Genomic DNA, 25,344 nt, shown 5'->3' with positions numbered 1-25,344 from the left:
GATGAAGAGAGGAGCTCCACCGGGGCTCGTTACTGTGAACTGATACAGTAAACATGACGAAATCACACTGCCCACTCTCTAGGACAATTAAACATGTTAAAATATTAAGTTATCACTGAAATCTGTAATCTGTAATATTTCCTTATTAGACAGCGTATAAGCTCTAGAACAATGTTCTATATGGAGTCGATTCAATCAATAATCAATAATCAGAAGCTGTCATACATTGACTGTGAAGCCACATTGTTACCATCCACTCTTTAGATCTTGGTGCTTTTTAACTCTAGATTTGAACCGGATGAAGCTAACGAGCTAACGTTAGCAGCAGCTCGGCTCGCAGCCCCTCCGGGACGTCCATTGTCTGTCCAACAGCGTGGGAGAAGCAGTGATTGTTAAGGTGGAACTGCTTTATTCAGTGTGTTTAAGGTGGAACTGCTTTATTCAGTGTGTTTAAGGTGGAACTGCTTTATTCAGTGTGTTTAGTGGTTTTAATCAGCGGGTCTGTTTGTGTTGGAGAGGAGGAGACCTCTGTGGATCATTGGGCTCCCGGTAGAAACCTCCTGAACCATGAACACTGAAGGAATCCTAACCAGGAGAAGCTGACTGCAATGACGCCAATGGTGGTGAAGACAACAATTCCCATGATCCCACGCTGCTTCACCACCTCATCAAACTTCCTCTTCTGTTATGGAACTAAAACTCTAACATATTGGTCCTTTAATGAAACTGATGAAATTATTGATTAATGAGCTCAGGGAAAGGCTCATAGATCATAAACAGTCACAAAAAATGATTCTTGTATTATAACATTACTGTTTTTATTTTTGGACACAACCTGAACAACCTCATCAACTGTTTGAACTAATTTTCACCTTCTGACAGATGAATAAAATTTAGTTTCTTTTTGAATTCATAATAACATATTATCTCTGTTGTAAATAAACAGCTCCACCTGCTGGTCACAGAGGCACAGTGCAGCTTAACATTAGTTTCTTTGGAGTACTAAGGTTCCATAAATGAGATTCTGAATCATTTTACACATTATCTTTATGTTTTGGGTCATCTCAGGCCAACAGACCACTGGGCTTACAGTTCACTGAACTGAACTCTGATACTGACTGGTGTTTGTGTTATTTTGCCTCCATTGATAAATAGAGGGGACATAAAATTAGAAACGCCCCTCTGTATGATGTTGTATGATGTCATCTCTCATGTCTCTTTCTGATTGTTTTTGTCTCTTTATATGGACTGAACCACTGGACTAGGAGGAGTTCATTAATGTAGGTCTTGCAATTTTTGGAAAATAACTTAAGGCAGAAACGTTGTGAGATTCTTTATTCTTTATTGTTGTCTGAGTGGAACAACTGTAATGAACAAATTTCCCCTCTGGGATCAATAAAGTATTACTGATTCTGATTCAGAATCAATATCCTTTTGATGTACACACTTACCTTGTTGGTAGACACGTGTCATTTTCTGCAGTCTGTACCTCCCCTGTCAATTTCACTTCAGTACCAGCTTTACCAACAGAACAATAACAATATTAATCTGAGTGATTTCAGGGTTCCCAGAACCAGCTTGCTTTCATGCCCTTTAGGCTTGGCCCCCGTATAAATAAACCTCACAAAGCTTCTAACGTCGATGTGGACTACTAGCTCAGGTCACGTTGTTAAAGAAATGGGTCAGTAACGTGGGAGTAAATAAAGTCTTTATTCAGGAAACAATTCATCTGAGATACACACAGTCCAGAGAGTCGTCACCTCAGAGATAAACTAGATTAACATAAATGTCGTCTCCGTCCTGAGACTCTTTAAAAACAAACTGAATCCAAAGGACTGAGTCCAAAGTCTGTCCCACCTCCTTACCTGGACTGCAGAGGCTTTTATTCTGAAGCATAAAAATCAGACGTTCTCCAGTTCTGTTGGACAGTTTGTTGTGGTCCTACAGGTTGTGGCACAGTTAAACCTTCAGGAATCAGGAGACCAGCTCCTGTTGCTGCAGGACCTGACGTGTCGTCACCTCGTCCTCTACTGACACTCAGAGACCTTTAACCTTTGTTCTTTATCCAAATAAAATCTCCTCACATCGTCTCTTCTTTGTGCCATTTTTTTAAACAGAGAGCCAAAGTAGATTCAGAGTTCACATGTAGACAAACCCCACAGCTACACGCTAACTTTGGCCTAAAGATTTTGTCCTAAACGCCGGATGCTGCTGCTCTCCTCCTGTCACTCATCCTCCTGATCCTGGTCCTCGTCTATCTCTCAGCGCTGATCTTGTAGCGGAGAACGAAGTAAGCGATGAGCCTCAGAGAAAAGAAGAAGATGCCGAGGACGATGAAGTCCAGGTAGAGTTTGGCGTCCAGCATGTCCAGCTCCTTCAGGATGGCCTCAGACTTCTGGAAGTGACAGGTCTCGTCTTCATCGCAGTGAAGATCCACTCGATCCAGACCATAGATAGACAGGATGACGCCCTCGAAACCGTATCTGAAACACAACACAGGAGGACTTTACAGGAGGACAGCGGTCAGCGGACATAGATGTATTTGACTTTGAATTGTTTTAGATGATAATTCAAGTAAATATGGACGATTTTGAAGCACCAAGAGTGATGCATACAGATACATATAGAACAGTTGTAACTTTGGCTGGCAAACTTTGTTGTTATGCTTTTATTTGATGCTCCTTCCTGCTCTGAATATACTGCTATAAAATAGCGCAGTACTGTACGTCATTATTAGTTTGTAAATTCATTATATTTTAGGGTAGATATTTAAAAGGTTCTGTTGCAGACTTATTTAATCAAACAGCGCCCCCACCTGACGTAGGAGATGTAGGACATCCACTGCAGGTACCAGGGGATGGTGTCGAAACTGACGAAGAACCCCGAGAACAACAGAACAGGGATCGCTGTGACCGGACCAACAAACGTCGCCACCTGCAGGAAACAAACATACCGGAGTGAGGTCAGCAGATGAACACACCTGTCTGTGAGCTCACACAGGTGAGTTTATAGAAACTGACCTGCAGCGAGGTGGAGGCGGCGCCGATCAGCAGACCCAGACTCTGAGCCACCAGAGAGGTCAGAACTCCTAGAGACAGGAAGAGGAAGAAGCGCCCGGCGTCTGGAGGCTGAGCCGTCATCCAGTAGACAATACTGCAATACACCACCGGGAATACTACCTGTACAGAGGACAGACAGTACAGGGCAGTATTCAGTGAAGTAAACTGCCAAAGTATTGCTTCTACAAAAGGACATAATCTTTAAAATAAAGTTGAGTTCTCACTCACTGCTTAAATTTACAAGCTTTCTTCTGATTTTGATGTATAAGCAGAAACAGATTTCTTGAGGGACAGATGATGTAAACTGTTTTGTCAGACAAAAAACCAGTTCAGATCTGAACTGACCTGAGTGAACCTGCTCAAAAAGTTAAACTATTACATCTAAAGAATCTAAATCTACTGAGAAAATTAGTACATTTACTCAAGTGTTCTACTCCACTACATTTAGTGATGACTTTAGTTACTGTTTACTTATTTACAAATTAAGAGTTTACATTAAAAAAAGGAGTTTGGGAAATACAAAATATTGTTAACGATCAGTTTTGTGTCTCTGATGTACAATCAGTGAGCAGTTGTGTCTCTCGTAGAGTTTTCATCAGTTACACCAAAGACACATTTTACCTCTAAACTTTTCACATGCTTGTTGTACAATAATGTTTGATTCCTTGATTTTGCGTGTTATCACACTTTATCTGCTTTTTCACATGTCATTTTAGTCTGTCTGTAAAACAAAATAAAAACAAAAAAGAAATAAAAGATTCCTTCTTTAACTACACGAAGCTGAGAATACTTGTGTACTTTTACTGCTGCTGATTACTACTGATTACTACTTTACTGCTGTTTTTCTAAAAGATGTAGAACTTTATTTTTATGTCTTTCTGCAGCTGTTTGGCCGGCAGCCAGATGCATTGTGGGAGTCATGTGATGTTACCTGGAAGGGGACATCAGCCATGGTCTTGGCCAGGTAATAAGCCTTCAGACTGTACCAGTAGTTCAGGTGTTCCCTCAGGAAAACTCCCATCTCCAGAGGAACTGAAGAAAACACACAAAACACCATCAGATCCAAAAGAACATTATTTTATTATTTATTGTTTATATTATTATTTATTTATAAACTGTTTTTAGATCTTGATGAATTCAAATGTTTAACATCCAGACCAGGACCAGGAGATGGCCTGGGATGAGTTTACTCAGTACACGTGATAGACCAAGGGCTGAGGAAATCTTCAAAGTTTTTATTAATACTTTAAATAATAATCTAAACTTTAAAAAGAATAATTTCATTTTTTGTTTTCACAGAAATGAATGAAATGCTGAGATATAGTGTGTATTTTTGTATATACGTTTTTTTAAACCCCTTAAAATCAATAATAATAATTACTTGTAAATATTATAATTATCAGTAATATATCAATATTAATATAACTGTTTATATTACAGTACATATTAAACTACAGCAGAATTAGACCAAATTACAAAATATGGTAAAAATACAGTAAGTACAGTCAAATTGTAGTAATGCAGTATTGTTGTGTATACTGTATTGCAGTACAGTTACAGTAGTTTAATGTAAATCTAAATACAGCAACTGTGCCACCAGTAACTTACTGTAAATATACAAGGACTTTCTACCTCAAATAAGTACCTGAGTAAATGTAGACCAGTGCTACATTACTTCACTGTGTTTGTCTTTGTAACGCAGACACAGACTGAAGATGAACGTCTCTAAGATTAATCCTTTACAGTGTGTGGACTCACATGTGAGCACAGTGGGCATCAGAGCAGCGAACATCAGGAACAACATGGAGAAGAAGAGGAACCCAGAGTTACTGAGAACCTTCTTGGCCTCGTTCCCGATGCCCAGGTACAGCAGACCGATCAGGACCCCGATCCCGATGTGAGAGGAGATCCTCAGGTGAGTCAGCACCTGCCCGACCAATGAAAACAAACACGTTACTAAGATTGTGAGAGCTGCAGTAGCAGGCAGCTTCCAGCAGGCGGCGCTGTGTTATTCTCACCGAGTCTCTGAGGATGCTGAGGAACGTCCTCCTGAACAGGATGGAGAACTGGGTCATACAGCTCGCTGAGAAACTGTGACAACCTTCAGACGACGAACTCTCCTGAGGAGCAAACACACACTTTAATATCATCAATAATCAGTTCTGATTTATAATCGTTTTACATCCTATCAGTGAGATTATGTACTTTGATTGAGTAAATTAACCAAAAGCAGACATTCCCATCTCTTCATTTTATCAATAAGTAGAAGTTTTGTCTTTTTTGGGGGAAGGGGGCAGTGGGTCTTCAGGGGGAGATAGCAGGTTTAAAGTAGAAGTGGTATACATCATCTGAAAGCTGGAACCTAAAGATTCACTAGAAATACAGCTCATCATTGTGTACAAAATGTGTAATAAACATTGTGTTTATTTAGATTCCTATTCACACCTTCCCACCTTTGTATTGCAACTGTTGCACAGTAATTTCCCTCGGGATAAATAAAGCTTCTTGAATCTTGAATCTGAATCTTGAACATATTGAAAGTTCAGAATGTATAAAGGCCCAGAACGCTACAGTTTTTGGGTTGACAGTACAGACCTCTAACCTGTATCTAAAGCACTGACCTCTGACCTGTATGCAGCACTGATCATGTATCTTTTCTGTCCTGTGTAACTTAGTATTATTGTAGAGCTTTTGTCGGTAGAATTGTATGAAATGTTACACACAAGTGTTATGTGTCTTTATGTACAACATTCCCAGATTTGATTTCAATCCAATTCAGCATTAAAGAATTATGACCTGTTAAGTGCATCGGGCCATGCCAACAGCACTGATCTCTGTCCTGTATCCATCCTGACCTCTCTGACTTAGGTATTATTGTCAGGTGGACTCAATCGAATCATTATTAACAGTCTGAAAGACTAGTGTCAAATTATTATTCACTAAAAGTCATAAAAAAAAGTTAATACATTTTATTTTGCTATGCTACAGTAGAAAATTTCTAGTTTTATTTGATATGAGTATCTTCACTTTGGGTTTAAAACTGAGTCTGATACAGAAAGACTGTATTGTTGGCCGAAGAAGGTACTTTAAGCATTAAGAAACGTGACGGTGGAGAAAGTAGTCGCCAAAGAGTTGTGTGACTTTTTACATAACAATAGTTTATTTGAGGATTTTCAGTCAGGATTTAGAGTTCATCACAGCACAGAGACAGCTCTGGTTAAAGTTAATAATGACCTTTTGATTGCTTCAGACAATGGACTTGTCTCTGTACTTGTATTATTAGATCTTAGTGCTGCATTTGACACCATTGACCATGATATTCTTTTACAGAGACTTGAGCATCAAATTGGCATTAAAGGAACCGCACTAAGCTGGTTTAAGTCATATTTAATTCAATTCAATTCAATTCAATTTTATTTGTATAGCGCCAATTCATAACAGAAGTTATCTCAGGACACTTTTCAAATAGAGCAGGTCTAGACCGAACTCTTTAACATTAATTACAGAGACCCAACAGTACCACCATGAGCAAGACCTTGGCGACAAGGGCAAGGAAAAACTGCCTGTTAAAAGGCAGAAACCTAGGACAGATCCTCCGGCTCTAGGTGGGTGGTCGTCTGTCTCGACCAGTTGGGGTGAGAGAGAGAGAGAGAGAGAGAGAGAGAGAGAGAGAGAGAGAGAGAGAGAGACAGACAGAGAGAGAGAGAGCGAGAGACAGACAGACAGACAGGTGCACAGCAACAACAGTATTGGCAATGGCAGTCAAGCAGGACCATGGCAGGAGGCTCCACCAGGATCGATAAGAACCTGCGAGACGAGAAAGCACAAGAACTCCGGGGAAGAAGTGAAGTTAGTAACATGCATTAATGGGACATGAATGAGTGCAGAAAGAGAGAGGAAGAGAGTAGCTCAGTGCACCATGGGAAATCCCCCGATAGTCTAGGCCTATAGCAGCATAACTAAGGGATGGTTCAGGACTCACCTGATCCAGCCCTAACTATAAGCTTTATCAAAGAGGAATGTCTTAAGCCTACTCTTGAATGTGGTGAGGGTGTCTGCCTCCAGAACCACAACTGGAAGCTGGTTCCACAGGAGAGGAGCTTGGTAACTGAAGGCTCTGGCTCCTGTTCTACTTTTAGAGACTATAGGAACCACAAGTAGCCCTGCATTTAGAGAACGTAATGTTCTAGTGGGGTAATAGGGTACTATGAGCCCTTTAAGATATGAAGGGGCCTGACCATGAAGAGCTTTATAGGTGAGGAGGAGGATTTTAAATTCAATTCTACATTTTATAGGGAGCCAATGCAGAGTAGCTAGTACAGGAGAGATGTGATCTCTTTTTCTAGTTCCTGTCAGTACTCGTGCTGCAGCGTTCTGAATTAATTGGAGCGTTTTAATGGACTTATTGGGGCAACCTGATAATAAAGAGTTGCAGTAATCCAGCCTTGAAGTAACAAATGCATGGATTAGTTTTTCTGCATCTGTCTGTGATAGTATGTGTCTTATTTTTCTAATATTACGTAAATGAAAGAAGGCAGTCCTAGAGGTCTGCTTTATGTGGGAGTTAAATGACAAATCCTGATCAAAGATAACTCCAAGATTCCTGACAGTGGTGCTAGAGGCCAAGTTAATGCCATCTAGAGTAACTATATCTTTAGACAGTGAGTCTCTAAGGTTTTTGGGGCCAAGAACAAGAATTTCGGTTTTTTCTGAGTTTAACATCAGAAAATTGCAGGTCATCCAGGATTTTATGTCCTTAAGACATGTTTGTAATTTAGATAATTGATTAATTTCATTGGGTTTGATTGATAGATATAACTGCGTATCATCTGCATAACAGTGAAAGTTAATGGAGTGATTCCTAATAATGTTGCCTAAAGGGAGCATATATAAAGTAAATAGTATTGGTCCAAGTACAGAACCTTGTGGAACTCCATGACTAACTTTAGTATTTATGGAGGATTCATCGTTAACATGTCCAAACTGAGAACGATCTGATAAGTATGACTTAAACCAGCTTAGGGCAGTTCCTTTAATGCCAATTTGATGCTCAAGTCTCTGTAAAAGAATATCATGGTCAATGGTGTCAAATGCAGCACTAAGATCTAATAATACAAGTACAGAGACAAGTCCATGTCAGAAGCAGTCAGAAGGTCATTATTAACTTTAACCAGAGCTGTCTCTGTGCTATGATGAACTCTAAATCCTGACTGAAAATCCTCAAATAAACTATTTTTATGTAGAGATTCACACAACTCTTTGGCGACTACTTTCTCCAGAATCTTAGAGAGGAAGGGGAGGTTAGAAATCGGTCTATAGTTGGCTAAAACCCCTGGGTCAAGAGTGGACTTTTTAAGAAGGGGTTTAATTACAGCTACTTTAAAGGACTGTGGTACATATCCTGATAATAAAGAAAGATTAATCATATCCAGTAAAGAAGTGCCAATTAAGGGAACAACTTTAAGCAGCCTAGTTGGGATCGGGTCTAATAGACAGGTTGATGGCTTCGATGAAGAAATGATTGAAGTTAACTGATGAAGATCGATAGCAGAAAAACAGTCTAAATATATATCTAAGTTTACATTGACAGAAGTCCCTGAACTTGGAGAGCCACTGATAACTGTTGATGGCAGTTGGTGATTAATTTTTTCTCTAATAGTAATAATTTTATTATAGAAGAAGCTCATGAAGTCATTGCTACTTAAGTTTATGGGGATATGTGGCTCAATAGAGCTGTGACTCTCTGTCAGCCTGGCTACAGTGCTGAAGAGGAACCTAGGGTTATTCTTATTTTCTTCTATTAATTCAATTCAATTCAATTCAATTTTATTTGTATAGCGCCAATTCATAACAGAAGTTATCTCAGGACACTTTTCAAATAGAGCAGGTCTAGACCGAACTCTTTAACATTAATTACAGAGACCCAACAGTACCACCATGAGCAAGCACTTGGCGACAAGGGCAAGGAAAAACTGCCTGTTAAAAGGCAGAAACCTAGGACAGATCCTCCGGCTCTAGGTGGGTGGTCGTCTGTCTATTAGTGCTGAGTAATAGGCTCCTCTGGCATTACGGAGGGCCTTTCTATAAGTTTTAAGATTATCTTGCCAAATTGAGCGATATTCTGATAATTTGGAAGAGCGCCATTTCCTTTCAGATTTCCTAGCTATTTGTTTTAACTGGCGGCATTGGTGGTTATACCAAGGTGCTAGTCTCCTATGTTTTAATAATTTCCTTTTTATAGGAGCGATAGAGTCTAATGTTGATCGTAGTGAGCCTGTAGCACTATCGACAAGATTATCAATTTCAGAGGGACTAAAGTCATTATAGGACTCTGTTAAATTCAGACATGGCATTGAATTAAACACTGAAGGAATCTCCTCCTTAAATTTAGCTACAGCACTGTCAGATAGACATCTGCTGTAGGAAGTTTTGCCTAATGGCTTATAATCTAATAGTATGAATTCAAAAGTTATCAAATAATGGTCAGATAGGAAAGGATTATGTGGGAAGACTATTAAATGTTCAATAGCAATGCCATATGATAGAACAAGGTCAAGAGTGTGATTAAAACAATGAGTTGGTTTATTTACACTCTGACAGAAGCCAATTGAGTCTATTAATGATATAAATGCATTACTAAGGCTGTCATTGTTAACATCCACATGAATATTAAAATCACCTACAATAATTACTTTATCTGATTTAAGCACTAAACTTGATAAAAACTCTGAGAATTCAGATATAAAATCAGAGTACGGTCCAGGAGCACGGTACACTATAACAAATAGAACTGGCTGCAGTGTTTTCCAGTTTGGGTGAGAAAGACTAAGAACAAGGCTTTCAAATGAATTATAATTTAGTTTAGGTTTAGGGTCCATTAAAACGCTTGAATCATATATGGCTGCCACTCCACCTCCTCGGCCTGTGCCTCGAGGAATGTGAGTATTAATATGACTGGGGGGGTGTATTCATTTAGGCTAACATACTCCTCGTGGGACAATCAGGTCTCAGTAAGACAAAGTAAATCAATATCATAATCTGATATTAATTCATTCACTAAAACAGCTTTAGAGGACAGAGACCTGATATTTAACAGTCCACATTTCATTCTCTTATTTTGTGCTACTGAGGAGTTAGTTTTAATTTTTATTAGATTTTTATGTTGAACTCCTCTTGTTTTTATTTCTTTAAATAATTTAGGTGGTCGGGGGACAGACACAGTCTCTATGGGGTTTTGGGTGGGTGACTGTTCTAAAGAAAGAGCAGAGAAGTGTGTAAGACAGCAGCTCTGCTTCCTTTATCAGATTGTTCTCAGTTTGTACATGTTAACGATGAATCTTCAATAAATACTACAGTTAGTCATGGAGTTCCACAAGGTTCTGTACTTGGACCAATACTATTTACTTTATATATGCTCCCTTTAGGCAACATTATTAGGAATCACTCCATTAACTTTTCGAAAATGAAATTCTTGTTTTTGGCCCCAAAAACCTTAGAGACTCACTGTCTAAAGATATAGTTACTCTAGATGGCATTACCTTGGCCTCTAGCGCCACTGTCAGGAATCTTGGAGTTATCTTTGATCCGGACATGTCATTTAATTCCCACATGAAGCAGACCTCTAGGACCGCCTTCTTTCATTTACGTAATATTAGAAAAATTAGACATATACTATCACAGACAGATGCAGAAAAACTAATCCATGCATTTGTTACTTCAAGGCTGGATTACTGCAACTCTTTATTATCAGGTTGCCCCAATAAGTCCATTAAAACTCTCCAATTAATTCAGAACGCTGCAGCACAAGTACTGACAGGAACTACAAAAAGAGATCACATCTCTCCTGTACTAGCTTCTCTGCATTGGCTCCCTGTAAAATGTAGAATAGAATTTAAAATCCTCCTCCTCACCTATAAAGCTCTTCATGGTCAGGCCCCTTCATATCTTAAAGAGCTCATAGTACCCTATTACCCCACTAGAACACTACGTTCTCTGAATGCTGGGCTACTTGTGGTTCCTATAGTCTCTAAAAGTAGAACAGGAGCCAGAGCCTTCAGTTACCAAGCTCCTCTCCTGTGGAACCAGCTTCCAGTTGTGGTTCGGGAGGCAGACACCCTCACCACATTCAAGAGTAGGCTTAAGACATTCCTCTTTGATAAAGCTTATAGTTAGGGCTGGATCAGGTGAGTCCTGAACCATCCCTTAGTTATGCTGCTATAGGCCTAGACTATCGGGGGATTTCCCATGGTGCACTGAGCTCCTCTCCTCCTCTCTCTTTCTGCACTCATTCATGTTCCATTAATGCATGTTACTAACTTCACTTCTTCCCCCGGAGTTCTTGTGCTTTCTTGTCTCGCAGGTTCTTATCGATCCTGGTGGAGCCTCCTGCCATGGTCCTGCTAGATTGCCATTGCCAATATCACTGATATTATTGTTATTATTATTATAAGTATTATTACAGCTACGGTTACTGTTGTTGCTATTGTCACTGCTCATTGTCCCCTATCGTTGCTGTTGTCATGTTCATCATCATCAGTCACTACTATTAGTGTAGTTGTTGCTACTGTTGTTGCTTAGCATCTGTCTGTCTGTCTCTCTCTCTCTCACCCCAACTGGTCGAGACAGACGACCACCCACCTAGAGCCGGAGGATCTGTCCTAGGTTTCTGCCTTTTAACAGGCATTTTTTCCTTGCCCCCGTCGTAAAGGTCTTGCTCATGGTGGTACTGTTGGGTCTCTGTAATTAATGTTTTAAAGAGTTCGGTCTAGACCTGCTCTATTTGAAAAGTGTCCTGAGATAACTTCTGTTATGAATTGGCGCTATACAAATAAAATTGAATTGAATTGAATTGAATTGACGAGCATTTTTATAGATCAAATGATTAATTGAGAAAATGACCAGTAAATTAATAAAATAATCAGTGCTAAATTTAATATAATGTAAAACAAAGACTAAGATTAATAGAATAAATGAATAAATAAAGGTCTTTATGTGGAGTGTTTGGAGGCTGATATTCTGCACGAAGTTTATATAATTTCTATCTATTATTAATTTAATGCATATTAATAATATCATAAAAATATAGGGGAGAGTGGGGTAAGTTGAGCCAAAGGGTAAGTTGAGCCACCCCTTGTTGCTAGGAAATTGTAAAAAACATTGATCATGTGACCAAATATTTAGGAGGAAGGCATCACTTCATGGAGTCTGTGAATGTATGTACCACATGGGTAAAGTGGTTGGATATTTATTTCCAAAAAATCATTTTTCACTCTTGAAAGTGAATTCAGTCTATCATAAGTGTGTTTAGACCAAAATAGATAATTAGTAGGTATACGGCTCAACTTACCCCGTGTATGGGGTAAGTTGAGCCACGAGACCGCTTTTTTTGGACATGCTATATTATCGAAACAGTTATGTTTACACTCATTCTCAGTTTGTTTGAAGGGATGCACAACATCCTGAAATATATACAGATATATTAGTTAGCAACAAAACTATGATTGCCTTGATGTAGTGATCCTAAATATGAAAAATAAATAAATTGTAAATATTCGGGTTACCAGGAGATCACAAACTTTTCTGTGCATACAATTAGTTGATTTTTTAAATGTTTTCTTTTGAAAATATTGTTTTGACTGTGGGTGCGTTTGTTTTCTACCTCTACTGTGCGCTGCCACAGGAGTGGGTGGAGGTTGGCAACTCCGTTCAGTTCAGTCTGATAATCCTTCTCACACTTCCTTTCCTGGACGGCCTTCACAAGTCGGACCATCTGATCCCCGTACTCTCCAGACGCCACCTCCATCACTGAGGATGCCACACAGACACAAACTGAGACCTCCCGAGTCACATGACAGGACGTTCCTACTGTTACTGTCAGCTGCAGTTCCTCTAACAGCCACCAGATGCTGCTGCTAGACTCTAGAGGAGCTTCAGACATTGTTTTTATCATCCAGCTCTTACCACTGGTGGAATGTAACTGAGAACATCTACTCTAGTATTGTACTGAAGTACACACCTGTACTTACTGATACACAGAGATGTGGGGGTTTCTTACCAAAGTCAGCAGGGTTGTGGTAGGTGGGGCAGTTGAGTCCGAGGTCTCTTAGGTAGGGAACCAGACTGGAGACTTTCCCTCTGTAGATACACTGCCCTTGACTCAGAACGTACAGCTGCAACACACAGATACAGATTGAAGTATCAGCAGTAGAAGTACAAGACTAAGGGTACAGTAGTAAAAGTACAGTAGTAAAAGTATAGGAATAAAGGTATCAGGAGTGAAAGTACAGTAGTAAAAGGACAGTAGTTAAAGTATCAGTAGTAAAAGTACAGTAGTAAAGGTATCAGTAGTAAAAGTACAGTAGTAAAGGTATCAGTAGTAAAAGTACAGGAGTAAAAGTATCAGTAGTAAAAGTACAGTAGTAAAGGTATCAGTAATAAAAGTACAGTAGTAAAGGTATCAGTAGTAAAAGTACAGTAGTAAAGGTACAGGAGTAAAAGTATCAGTAGTAAAAGTACAGTAGTAAAGGTATCAGTAATAAAAGTACAGGAGTAAAGGTATCAGTAGTAAAAGTACAGTAGTAAAGGTACAGGAGTAAAAGTATCAGTAGTAAAAGTACAGTAGTAAAGGTATCAGTAATAAAAGTACAGGAGTAAAAGGTATCAGAAGTAAAGGTACAGTAGTAAAAGTATCAGTAGTAAAAGTACAGAAGTTTAAGTATCAGTAGTAAAGGTATCAGTAGTAAAGATATCAGTAGTAAAAGTACAGGAGTAAAGGTATCAGCTTCATGCAGTTCCACCAGTGGAGTTCCATGTGAGTGGCAGTAGAGTGAGTTGGTGCCTCCGGTGCTGCTGGGTAATGTAGTGCTTTGTGTGATCACCTTGTCGAAGAGTTCGAACAGTTTGGCGCTGGGTTGGTGGATCGTGCAGATGACGGTCCGTCCGCCCTGAGCCAGAGCCTTCAGCAGAGAGACCACCTGGAAACAGGACGAGCTGTCCAGACCACTGAGACACAGACACAAAGGAAGTTTCACCCTTTATGGTTCTCAATGAAAAGAAATCAATGAAACAAGGCGATAGAAACTCTTCCGCTTTTGTCCACAGGGGTGAACAATCTTACCAGGCTTCTTTGTGTCTAACCACAGTGGTACCAGACCCATGAGCATTCTGTGAGGAAGCTTTTTTCCAGAATGGCGAAGTCATGACCAGCAGTACTCTACTGTGATTGGCTAACCCTGATGTTCTTACCTTAAACCTCAACATTCTCACTCCTCATGCCTAAACCTAACCAACCAAACCAATGAAAGCAACAAGTACTAGCCAATCAGGCCTCTTTTCCACCAAATTAGCTTCTTGAACCGGTTCCATTTAAGAACCAGAGATTCTTGATTCTTGTTGTTTTTGAGTGGAACCATTTCAGTCGGATGCATCATCCACAGAGGGTGCTGCACAATGAACAACGACCTGTAAGATATGACACATCCACAGCTGGGAACCAATTTTTCAGGTTCCAAACCCAATTTATGCTTGGTGGAAATTCTCTGAACGGTTCAAAACTTGGTGCTTCAACCCTGTTGCTGGGAAAGGCATCAGAGAGGCAGGCAGAGTAGGGCGATCATGACTTTGCCACCCTGGGAAACAAAAATTGTCCATTTGGGTGCGGCCGCTATTAATGAATGAATGAATGCTTTTCTCTCTTCTTCTGACTGACTTCAGTAAGAGTTTGACTACGTTATATGGTTCATTGATCTGATTGGTTGATAGACAGATGGATTATCCAGTATTTTTTAAATTGTCTGCCCTTTTCCAAACAACAACAACCATTTCCAGACGGTTCTATGTCCCATACGGGACTCAAACACACAGTCTCCTGGGTTGAACTAAAACTACAGAACAATACGAGTCCAGGGACAGGAAGTTCTCTACAGACCTGGTGGGTTCATCAAAGAACATGACCGGAGGATTATTGACGAGCTCCAGAGCAATAGCCAGTCTCTTCCTCTGACCTCCCGACAGGTGAGACGTCCTGGTTTTCGCACAGTCCAGTAAACCCAGCGCCATCAGGATCTCCCGGACCTGAACAGACACAGACAGACCAGGACCCAGAAATGCTTAACCTCTGAGATCTGTATAGGAGCAGGAAGCACTTCAGGGTCAAAGACTCACCATCTCTCTGCGAGCGTCCACCTTCTCCTGCAGCTTCAGGTTGGCCGAAACCTGCACAGACAAGATCCAGACCTGAGGAGTCCACATTCAACCAAAACCTGCATCAGACTGCAGTAAATAGTGCCGTAGACTTCATAAAACACAAGTAAATACTTCGTAGTATACAATAATATATATACTATATGTATTTTAATGTGCAGTAGAGCACATTTTTATACTGGAGTATTTTAATTTACTGTATAACAGAGTGAACCCTGCACTACAAGTAGCTCAGATTGTACTCGAGTGCAGTACATAATGTACTCAGTTATTCTGCAGTATTCGGTACCATCATGGCCTCCTGGACAGTGAGGTGAGGCAGCAGCATGTCGTCCTGCATGATGTAACAGGAAACCTTCCTGAAGGAGCGCAAGTCTCTGGGCTGACTGTTGATCAGGATCTCCCCCTTCATTCCAGTCTCCCTGTTCACACACAAACATACACTGGTACTGGTACTGATACTGATACTGATACTGATATTGGTATTGGTACTGGTACTGGTACTGGTACTGGACTACACTGATACTGATACTGGACAACTCTGATATCGGACTGGTACTGGTAGTGGACTGATACTGGTACTGGACTACACTGGTACTGGTACTGGTACTGGTACGGATACCGGACTGATACTCATACTGATACTGATACTGATACTGATACTGATACTGGTACTGGACTACACTGATACTGGACTAAACTGGTTCTAGTACTAGACTGATACTTATTAATCAGTTTTTACTTTTCCTCATTTAGAGTAAAATAATGTACTTTTTAACACTTTAGTTACTTTAATAATATTTTTACACACAAACATAAGAAGAGTTTATAAAATATGATGTTCTGAGTACTTTTACTTTTAAAACGTTACATATATTTTGATGCTAATACTCTTCTTTTAATGCAGGACTTTTACTTAACAGAGTATTTCTACCAGTCCAGTGTTGGACACTGAGTCTGACTTCAGGCTGACTCACCTGTATCCGGCCAGGATATTCATAAGGGTGGATTTCCCGGCTCCGGAGGGGCCCATGATGGCCACCAGGTCCCCGCTGGTGAATTTCCCAGAGATTCCTTTGAGCAGAGTCTTGTAACCTGAGACGGGACAGAAACAATCAGTGTGCAGGTTCCCAGGCGCTCTCAGAGCTGCTCTTTGTCCTCGAACCCACCAGTTCAGGTTCCACACCAGTTTGGAGGTTTCACACGAAACACCCACAAACTGAACTCACCTGAACTCATCCTGCTCAGAGATTTATTTTTAAAATAAAATAAAGTGAAAGAGACGCTTACTGATGCTATAAGTCTTCAGCTCTCATCTAAGGATTCATATAAATTTGAATAAATTTAAATAGAATTTTTTTTCCCAGTTTATTTTACAGATCCTTTTAAATTAAATTAAATATCTTTAATTGAACATTAAAAAGACAAAAGAAATACACAAGATTGTATGTAAAATTAAAGCTACAAACTGTATTTTAATTATAGTTTAGTTATACAATTATTTTCGGTTATTTTATTGTATTTTTGGGGCGTTCAGCTGCTAGGCTGCTTAAAGAAGTCGAACCCTTAATTGGCACTTCTTTACTGGATATGATTAATCTTTCTTTATTATCAGGATATGTACCACAGTCCTTTAAAGTAGCTGTAATTTAACCTCTTCTTAAAAAGCCCACTCTTGACCCAGGGGTTTTAGCCAACTATAGACCGATTTCTAACCTCCCCTTCCTCTCTAAGATTCTGGAGAAAGTAGTCGCCAAAGAGTTGTGTGACTTTCTACATAACAATAGTTTATTTGAGGATTTTCAGTCAGGATTTAGAGTTCATCATAGCACAGAGACAGCTCTGGTTAAAGTTAATAATGACCTTCTGATTGCTTCTGACAATGGACTTGTCTCTGTACTTGTATTATTAGATCTTAGTGCTGCATTTGACACCATTGACCATGATATTCTTTTACAGAGACTTGAGCATCAAATTGGCATTAAAGGAACCGCACTAAGCTGGTTTAAGTCATATTTATCAGATCGCTCGCAGTTTGTACATGTTAACGATGAATCCTCCATAAATACTACAGTAAGTATTTAACTTTCACTGTTATGCAGATGATACCCAGTTATATCTACCAATCAAGCCTGATGAAATTAATCAGTTATCAACATAAGTTATACACATGTCTTAAGGACATAAAAACCTTGATAAGCTGCAATTTTCTGATGCTAAACTCAGAAAAAACTGAAGTTCTTGTACATGGCCCCAAACACCTTTGAAAACTGACTGTCTACAAAGCTCTTCATAGTCAGGCCCCTTCATATCTTAAAGAGCTCATAGTACCCTATTACCCCTCTAGAACACTACGTTCTCTGAATGCTGGGCTACTTGTGGTTCCTATAGTCTCTAAAAGAAGAACAGGAGCCAGAGCCTTCAGTTACCAAGCTCCTCTCCTGTGGAACCAGCTTCCAGTTGTGGTTCGGGAGGCAGACACCCTCTCCACATTCAAGAGTAGGCTTAAGACATTCCTCTTTGATAAAGCTTATAGTTAGGGCTGGATCAGGTGAGTCCTGAACCATCCCTTAGTTATGCTGCTATAGGCCTAGACTATTATTTTTTTGTTTTATTGTCCATCATCCCCATCATTGTGGCTGTTGTCATCATCATCACTCATTTATATTAGTATAGTTGTTGTTGCTGTGCACCTCTCTCTCTCCCTCTCTCTCTCTCTCTCTCTCTCTCTCTCTCTCCCACCCACCTAGAGCTGGGGTCTGTCCTAGGTTTCTGCCGCTGTCTCCAAGGTCTTGCTCATGGTGGGAACTGTTGGGTCTCTGTAAATAATGTTATAAGGAGTTCGGTCTAGACCTGCTCTTTTTTGAAAAGTGTCCTGAGATGATGATGATGATGATGAAGATGTCCTGCAGTAACCGCTGCAGTGTTTATCTGCTGGTGGAGGCTGAACGCTCGTTAATGAGATTATCAGATTTAATCTGATCGAATCTGGTTTAATGCTCGCTGACTGACAGTAACCTCTACTGCAGTAACACACACTGTATACACACTGTACTGCAGTAATACACACTGTACTGCAGTTATACACACTGTACTGCAGTAATACACACTGTACTGCAGTTATACACACTGTACTGCAGTAATACACACTGTACTGCAGTAATACACACTGTACTGCAGTTATATTCAGCCACATTGTAACAGCAGTGTAATATTTACTTTTAAGGAATCTGCTATTACACAGAAATTAAATCAAATGAATCAGTTTAAGGTGAAACAAACTGAGCCTTTCTAAGCCCCGCTCCTTTTGTCTCTCGGTCAGAAGCTCCTTTCTCGTACTTAGATATGCTATGCTAAGCTAATCTATGTTGAAAAGACAACCACATTTTGAAGACTGTTAAAAGATAAAAGAGACATTTAATAGAAATGGATGGACTGTAAAGTAAAGCTGTACTGACAAAATACAACTCTTTAACCAACGTTCAATTCCAAACATTTTCTGAAGCCTCACAGCCTGACCTCACAGCAGCAATAGAATCAGTTTAGTTCACACAGGAGTCTGGTGCTATGTACAGTATGTTATATATATATATATATATTATATTATATAGATGATCTATTATAATATAGATAATATATATGGATACAGTGCTGACTGTCAGGTCGATCAGCAGCGATCAGGAACATTTATACAGTCTGGATGCTGAGCAGCAGCTCTGACTCAGATTAATGACAACGACCGGCAGTAACCTCATTAACAGAGCTGCACTCTAGGAATACCCACAATGCATCAGGATTACTACCTGTCCATCACCTTTTATCATGTCATAACTCATCCATAATTTTTCACTGTTCACCATCATCATCATCATCATCATCATCATCATCATCATCATCATCATCCTCATCATCATCCTCATCCTCAGTGAGTTGGTCACACTCAGGTGTCTATGTTATCGTATACATTATATATAATATATATACTATATAGTGTATATTAATGTATTGGGGCAATGTTAATCTTAGAATTTGACAGTGAAGTTCAAATATTTTGAGAATAAAATCCTAATTTTACGAGAGAATCTGAGAAGAAAAGGTGGTGATGATTGTGGAATAAATCCGATCATTTCCAGGGTTTCCCTGCGCAGACAAACAGAAATAAAACTTTGTCTCAAGATGTTTTCATGTTAAAAGTGACGGACTGAATATGATTCTGGTGAAACGTGTTACATAAACGGCAGAATTGAGCACAAACTCATCAGGTTTCTGTTCGCAGACTCTTTGTGTTCTTCACTCTTTTCTGTCTTTTGTCCTCTGAAGCTGAAACATGATACCAGCTTTTCTGTCCACATTCACTAAACCTGCTTTTATTGTCGCAGCCGCTGCTAACAGAGCACAGTTTCATCCTAAATGCACTTCGGTGTAGTAATACAGTGCAGTACAGTGCAGTACAGTGTAGTACAGCGTAGTACAGCGTAGTAGACAGTGTAGTACAGTCAGTGTAGTACAGTACAGTACAGTGTAGTACAGTGTAGTACAGTGTAGTACAGCGTAGTACAGTGCAGTACAGCGTAGTACAGTGCAGTACAGCGTAGTACAGCGTAGTACAGCGTAGTACAGTGCAGTACAGCGTAGTACAGTGCAGTACAGCGTAGTACAGTGTAGTACAGTGTAGTACAGTGCAGTACAGCGTAGTACAGTGCAGTACAGCGTAGTACAGTGTAGTACAGTGCAGTACGAGGAAGTACAGTGTAGTACAGTGTAGTACAGCGTAGTACAGCGTAGTACAGTGTAGTACAGTGTAGTACAGCGTAGTACAGTGTAGTACAGTATAATACAGTGTAATACAGTGTAGTACAGTGTACAGTGTAGTACAGTGTAATACAGTGTAGTACAGTGTACAGTGTAGTACAGTGTAGTACAGTGTAGTACAGTGTAATAAAGTGCAGTACAGCGTAGTACAGTGTAGTACAGTGTAGTACAGTGTAGAGTGTAGTACACTGTAGTACAGTGTAATACACTGCAGTGTTTACATTCAGGTGTTTTTTCTCAGCAGACAGAAGTGATTCTAATCTGACCTGCAGCTATTTACAGCAGGAGACCCTGACTGAGATTAACAGATTACAGCCTGATAATCTAACACACACACACACACACACACACACACACACACTGATAATAATAAACTTGTTGTTGAACCCTGACGGCTGAAATAGAGCAGAGTGGAGAGTAACTGAGTATTTTGAGGTACTTCCTACTATTCCTGTTTGAACTCCAGTGAATTTATCAGATTTAATTTATTGTATTGATGAAGTAAACAAACGCTTCCAGAAGAACCTTTTACATGTTGAATATAAAATTAGGATTTAAACTAAAACAATAGATTGAAGCACCCTGACTGCCCACAATCCTCTGCTGCATGACATCAGTGTCACTTTAATGAATTAAATCCTCCCGTTTGTCTGCCTGATGGGACAATGCAAAATGTTTCTGATTTTCATGAAATGAGTTTAATCAGATTATAAATTCATTGATTGATGTTCATGAAGCTGCCGACTGAGTTTAAGGTTTACTTTCATAAATCAGATGATTGTTTTCAGATATCAGATGGATCCACATTAAAGCGTTCAGAGCGTACCTGTGTACAAGTGCACGGTGAGGGGACTGCAGGTTGTTGACTGACAGTAACCTGCTCACATACAAACAGACCTCAGATCAGCAGTCGTTACATCAGTGCTACACTGTGTTTGAGCTCCGTCAGTAGAAACAGATCAGTGTGTTACTGAACACACCTGGACTCAGATTACAGCAGTGTAACTCCACCCTCCAGTTCTGTTAGCTCCTCCCTCTCAGATAATGTACAAAAACTGCATCAGAGACCTGCAAAGGACATTGACTTCAGGGGGGCGTGGCCTTAACACCGACAGTGATTGACAGATTGAAATAGCAGTGTAGCAGGAACAGCAAGGTGGTAGTCAGAGCTAACGGACCTAACAGAGCAAACAGAGCTAATGATCAGCTGCTGTCAGACTCTCTGGTCCACACTGGAAACTCAGAGTCCACTGGAGCTCGTACAGTCACTAGAAGCACATTCATTGTGTTTGTAAAAGTTTCTGTGTGCTACCTGTTTGTAGCTAAGCTAGCGGCTCAGAGAGGCTAACCCTAAGCACTGGACTCACAGGGTTCAGGGTGAATATTAACAGCAGCACTGATTGATCTCAGACACATTCTTCTAAAACTGTTCGGATCATTTGAACTCAGTTTTTGTCTTTTTAACATCGATTCATCAGTGATAAAAACCTTGAGGGTATCAGGTGTGTCTCAGTACCTTTCTTCCTCCACCAGGGTCCCTCTCTGACGGAGTACGAGACGTCCTTGAACTCGATGTTGACAGCCGGTCTCCGCGGTAATGAAGAGAACCTCTGGGCCTCCGTCAGGTTGTTGTCCACCTTCTTCAGGTGTCCCTGCAGCAGCGGCGTCTGCTGGCTGCCCGCCGGCCGCTTGTTGACCACCTCGTCCATACAAACACACACCGTCCGGGGGTCCAGCATCAAGTCCGGGGGTCCGTTGGTGTTCTGAGGGTTCCACCAGAGACAGATGTCAATCAATCACATTGAACAGGACATAAAGACAACAACATCCTGTTATATGATCAAATATTATTATTCACAAAAGACACAAAGAGATTTTGTAGTGAACTCTTTTTGTACAAACACAGAAGCGTTTTATCCAAAGCATCCATCAGGAGCCGTTCTAACCTTGAGGCAGCTTCGTGCCACAGCGGTTTGGACCAATCAGAAACAGCATGAGCTAGTGTCGTGGTTTAATGCTAGCTGTGTGTTCATTCAAAAACAACAGTGGTGGCTGCTAGAAAGTTTAGCGTAGCTGCTGTTAGCATTCTCCCGACTGACTTTGGTAACGTCGTGTTCACACAGAAAGCGAAACAAATTCTGAAGATGTGACAATATATGTGTCTCTTTTATTTTTGAACCATTTTCAAAATGTGGTTGGATTTCCAACATAGATTAGCCTAGCATAGCATATCTAAGTACAGGAAGTTGACGAGGTTCGCTCAACTGTGATTGGAGCACAGAGCAAAAGAGGGGCGGGCCTTGGAAAGGTTAATTAAGGTTAAGTTCCATTTAGTGCAGCAGCCTTTCCAATAGTCAGTATCATCGGTAGCACCTGTGTTTACCCTATTTCATTTTACAATGGCTGCTGTGAAAAAGGTCTATAAGGTAGAATAACAACCCTTTCTCGTTGTGCCTGACTCCATGTTAAACGTTAACTTCCTGAGGAGGAGCGAGAGCGTCGTGCTGTCAGAACTAGTCCAGCACTGTGAGTGAGTAGGCTCCAGTGCCGGTATGTGGGGCAGCGTGTGAGCATCCTGCTCCCATATGGGACTCTAATCTGCCTCCAGAGTGACGGCAGGAGGTCACTGTCGGACACAGGAGAGCTTAGTCAGCGAGGATTTACACACTGAGAACAAACAGACTGCGGCTGTGATTCAGCAGAGAACCACCACCACCATCATCATCACCATCGTCATCATCACCATCAGTGCTAACGGCCACAGTATTGATTTATGGTGCGTTCACATGCTCTTCAGTCGGGAAGTCGCTCCTCCGACTTTGGTTTGTTCGTGACCTTCTGAGTCTTAAAGTCCACATGAACCAGGACTCAGAGAGCTGCTTCCTCGTGTTTATTACGTTTATTTCCTGAAGCCAACAGCGCTTCTGTACAGTGGAGGTGTTCATCACTGAATCCGTCACAACAGAAGAATATTATTAAGAAATAATATTAATATCTGATTGTTTAAATAATAAAAATACAGAGAAACAGGAAATAATCAGTTCACTGTTTGAGTTCATTGTACAGTTTTAATATAAAATATAAAATAAAAATATTTATATATCATAAATAACTTTATGATATATAACAGTCCATCATCTGTCTTATTATTATATATTATTAGAATATTGATTTTATCATATGTCAGCACTATAGTTGGTATTTTATTCTTTTAATTTCACATAATTTTAATCGTTTAAAATGATTAATAGATTTGATCTAATTTAATTCTTTAATTCTAATTTAATATTAAAAATTCATGTGAAAAACCCTTTAAATATACAGATTATTATTATTTTACAGTGTTAAACTTATCTACAGATCCGCTTTGTCTCCACTGTATGTCCATCATATCAGTCCATTCCGGGTCCAGTCTATGAGTCCAGTCCGGGTCCAGTCTATGAGTCCAGTCTGGGTCCAGTCTATTGTCCAGTCCAGGTCCAGTCTATAGTCCAGTCCAGGTCCAGTCTATGAGTCCAGTCTGGGTCCAGTCTATGAGTCCAGTCCGGGTTCAGTCTATGAGTCCAGTCTGGGTCCAGTCTATGAGTCCAGTCTGGGTCCAGTCTATGAGTCCAGTCTATGAGTCCAGTCTGGGTCCAGTCTATGAGTCCAGTCTGGGTCCAGTCTATGAGTCCAGTCTATGAGTCCAGTCTGGGTCCAGTCTATGAGTCCAGTCTGGGTCCAGTCTATGAGTCCAGTCTATGAGTCCAGTCTGGGTCCAGTCTGGGTCCAGTCTGGGTCCAGTCTATGAGTCCAGTCTATGAGTCCAGTCTGGGTCCAGTCTATGAGTCCAGTCTGGGTCCAGTCTATGAGTCCAGTCCGGGTCCAGTCAATGAGTCCAGTACTCACCATGATGATGGAGTTGGTGACGGTGGGGTTGTGGACGGACCAGGCGGCCATCAGACAGGCCATGGCCGAGAGACAGCAACACTGGGACACTCTGCTTCCCTCACACACATCTGATCACTGCGCACTGACAGACAGCACCCTGTAGGTTAACCCCGCCCACCTCCCTGCTGACCCCGCCCACCTCTCCATTGTTTCCCCACCCACACATCCATGGCTGCCCCGCCCACATGTATGCTAGCCCCGCCCACCCAACAACCCTGGACGTGTTGTTGAAACTTAATTTTTTTTTATCTGTAAAAAAAATGTCATTTTTTAAAATACGTTTTAATAAAATTACAAAAACATCCTGTAAATTTACATGTTTAATGTAAAATAACGTGAAAAATCTGTAAACGTAAATAATCTTAAATTTACTTCTTATTTAAAAATATGTATTTAATAAATTAAACTGTTGAATTCCAGTTTAATACTGTTAATATATTTATAAAACTATGTAGAATTAGTGACATTAACAGTAAAACATATTTATTCTGTAATTTTACAAGGATTTGTTTGTTAATCGGCAGATTTCTTGTATAATTATGAAAATGTTCACAATGAAAAGCAACTGGACGCCAAAAAAATACAGTAAAATAACAGAAAATAACTAAATACAGTACTTTCTATAATTAAAATACAGTTTTTAACTTTAATCTTACATAAAATCTTGTTCAATCTTTGGCTTTTGAGTTTAGTGACTCAACATTCTGTGGAGGAAACTACGAGTATTTTAAAATAACTAAGTAATTTGTGGAAAGGTTGCAGTGATTGAACAACATTGCAACGTCACACAGAATTCACAGCAACAGGTTTACTGCGTACTGAATGATGTGTCAATGATTATTAGTTGTTCAACCACACTTTAAGAAACCACAACTGATCTTTATAGATTTATAGATTCAGTCATCAGTCACTAAAACTAAAGCAGTAAATCTGACAGGAATTAAGTTGTTTTTGAACCTTTTCAGCTGTTTCTATTTTCAATCTTTCACCTACTGTCTGATCTTCCTGCTTTAATTGATATTGTGTGATCTGATTGATTGAATGTGTGTTCTTACAAGTCTTTTCCTTCCCTCATTGTTTGGGTGTCGTTGTTGCTCCGTGCTGCTCCGACTCCGCCATCTGCACGCTGAACTTCAGCTTCTTCCTCCTGGGCGGAGGTCTACAGTCCCAACATGTAGAACTTTACATAAACTAGATTAACTTTTATGTTTTTACCTGTATTTTTATTTATTCTCTTTAGTCCTGATTTTTAGATGTTTTTATATATAATTATATACAAATAAAGTACATTGTAAAAAGATTTGTCATTTTGTTTCTTAAAAATACATGGGAAAGTTAATTG

The 25,344-nt window shown here is 40.0% G+C and overlaps 1 protein-coding gene and 1 long non-coding RNA gene across 5 annotated transcripts in view; one reads left to right on the top strand and one right to left on the bottom strand.

The window, feature by feature from the left end:
- LOC127363063 (uncharacterized) overlaps positions 1-7,793 on the top strand; it is a 99,765-nt gene extending 91,972 nt beyond the window's left edge. For 2 of the 3 annotated variants that reach the window (XR_007884652.1, XR_007884654.1), the window contains exon 2: positions 6,786-7,793. This is a non-coding gene — a long non-coding RNA (uncharacterized LOC127363063). The remainder of the gene's footprint in view (positions 1-6,785) is intronic. The other variant, XR_007884653.1, reaches the window with a different exon arrangement.
- abcg1 (ATP-binding cassette, sub-family G (WHITE), member 1) lies at positions 1,692-24,089 on the bottom strand. Of its 2 annotated transcripts, none has more exons than XM_051399473.1 (15): positions 23,961-24,089; positions 21,589-21,835; positions 16,238-16,355; positions 15,550-15,682; positions 15,222-15,293; positions 14,986-15,131; positions 13,937-14,060; positions 13,114-13,228; positions 12,718-12,863; positions 5,078-5,179; positions 4,818-4,986; positions 3,991-4,091; positions 3,021-3,179; positions 2,816-2,934; positions 1,692-2,483 (listed from the first exon to the last, which is right to left on the bottom strand). In XM_051399473.1, exons 1-15 carry the CDS (start codon positions 24,021-24,023, stop codon positions 2,255-2,257), a joined length of 2,043 nt encoding a protein of 680 aa, XP_051255433.1. In that variant the 5' UTR covers positions 24,024-24,089; the 3' UTR covers positions 1,692-2,254. The 2 variants fall into 2 exon arrangements, with proteins under 2 accessions (XP_051255433.1, XP_051255434.1); XM_051399474.1 differs by having other exon boundaries at positions 15,222-15,272.
- Between the last annotated feature and the right edge of the window lie 1,255 nt (positions 24,090-25,344).

The sequence above is a fragment of the Dicentrarchus labrax genome, unplaced genomic scaffold, assembly GCF_905237075.1.
Source record: "Dicentrarchus labrax unplaced genomic scaffold, dlabrax2021, whole genome shotgun sequence".
NCBI classification, from domain to species: domain Eukaryota; kingdom Metazoa; phylum Chordata; class Actinopteri; family Moronidae; genus Dicentrarchus; species Dicentrarchus labrax.
This window is presented reverse-complemented; position numbering and strand designations above follow the sequence as displayed.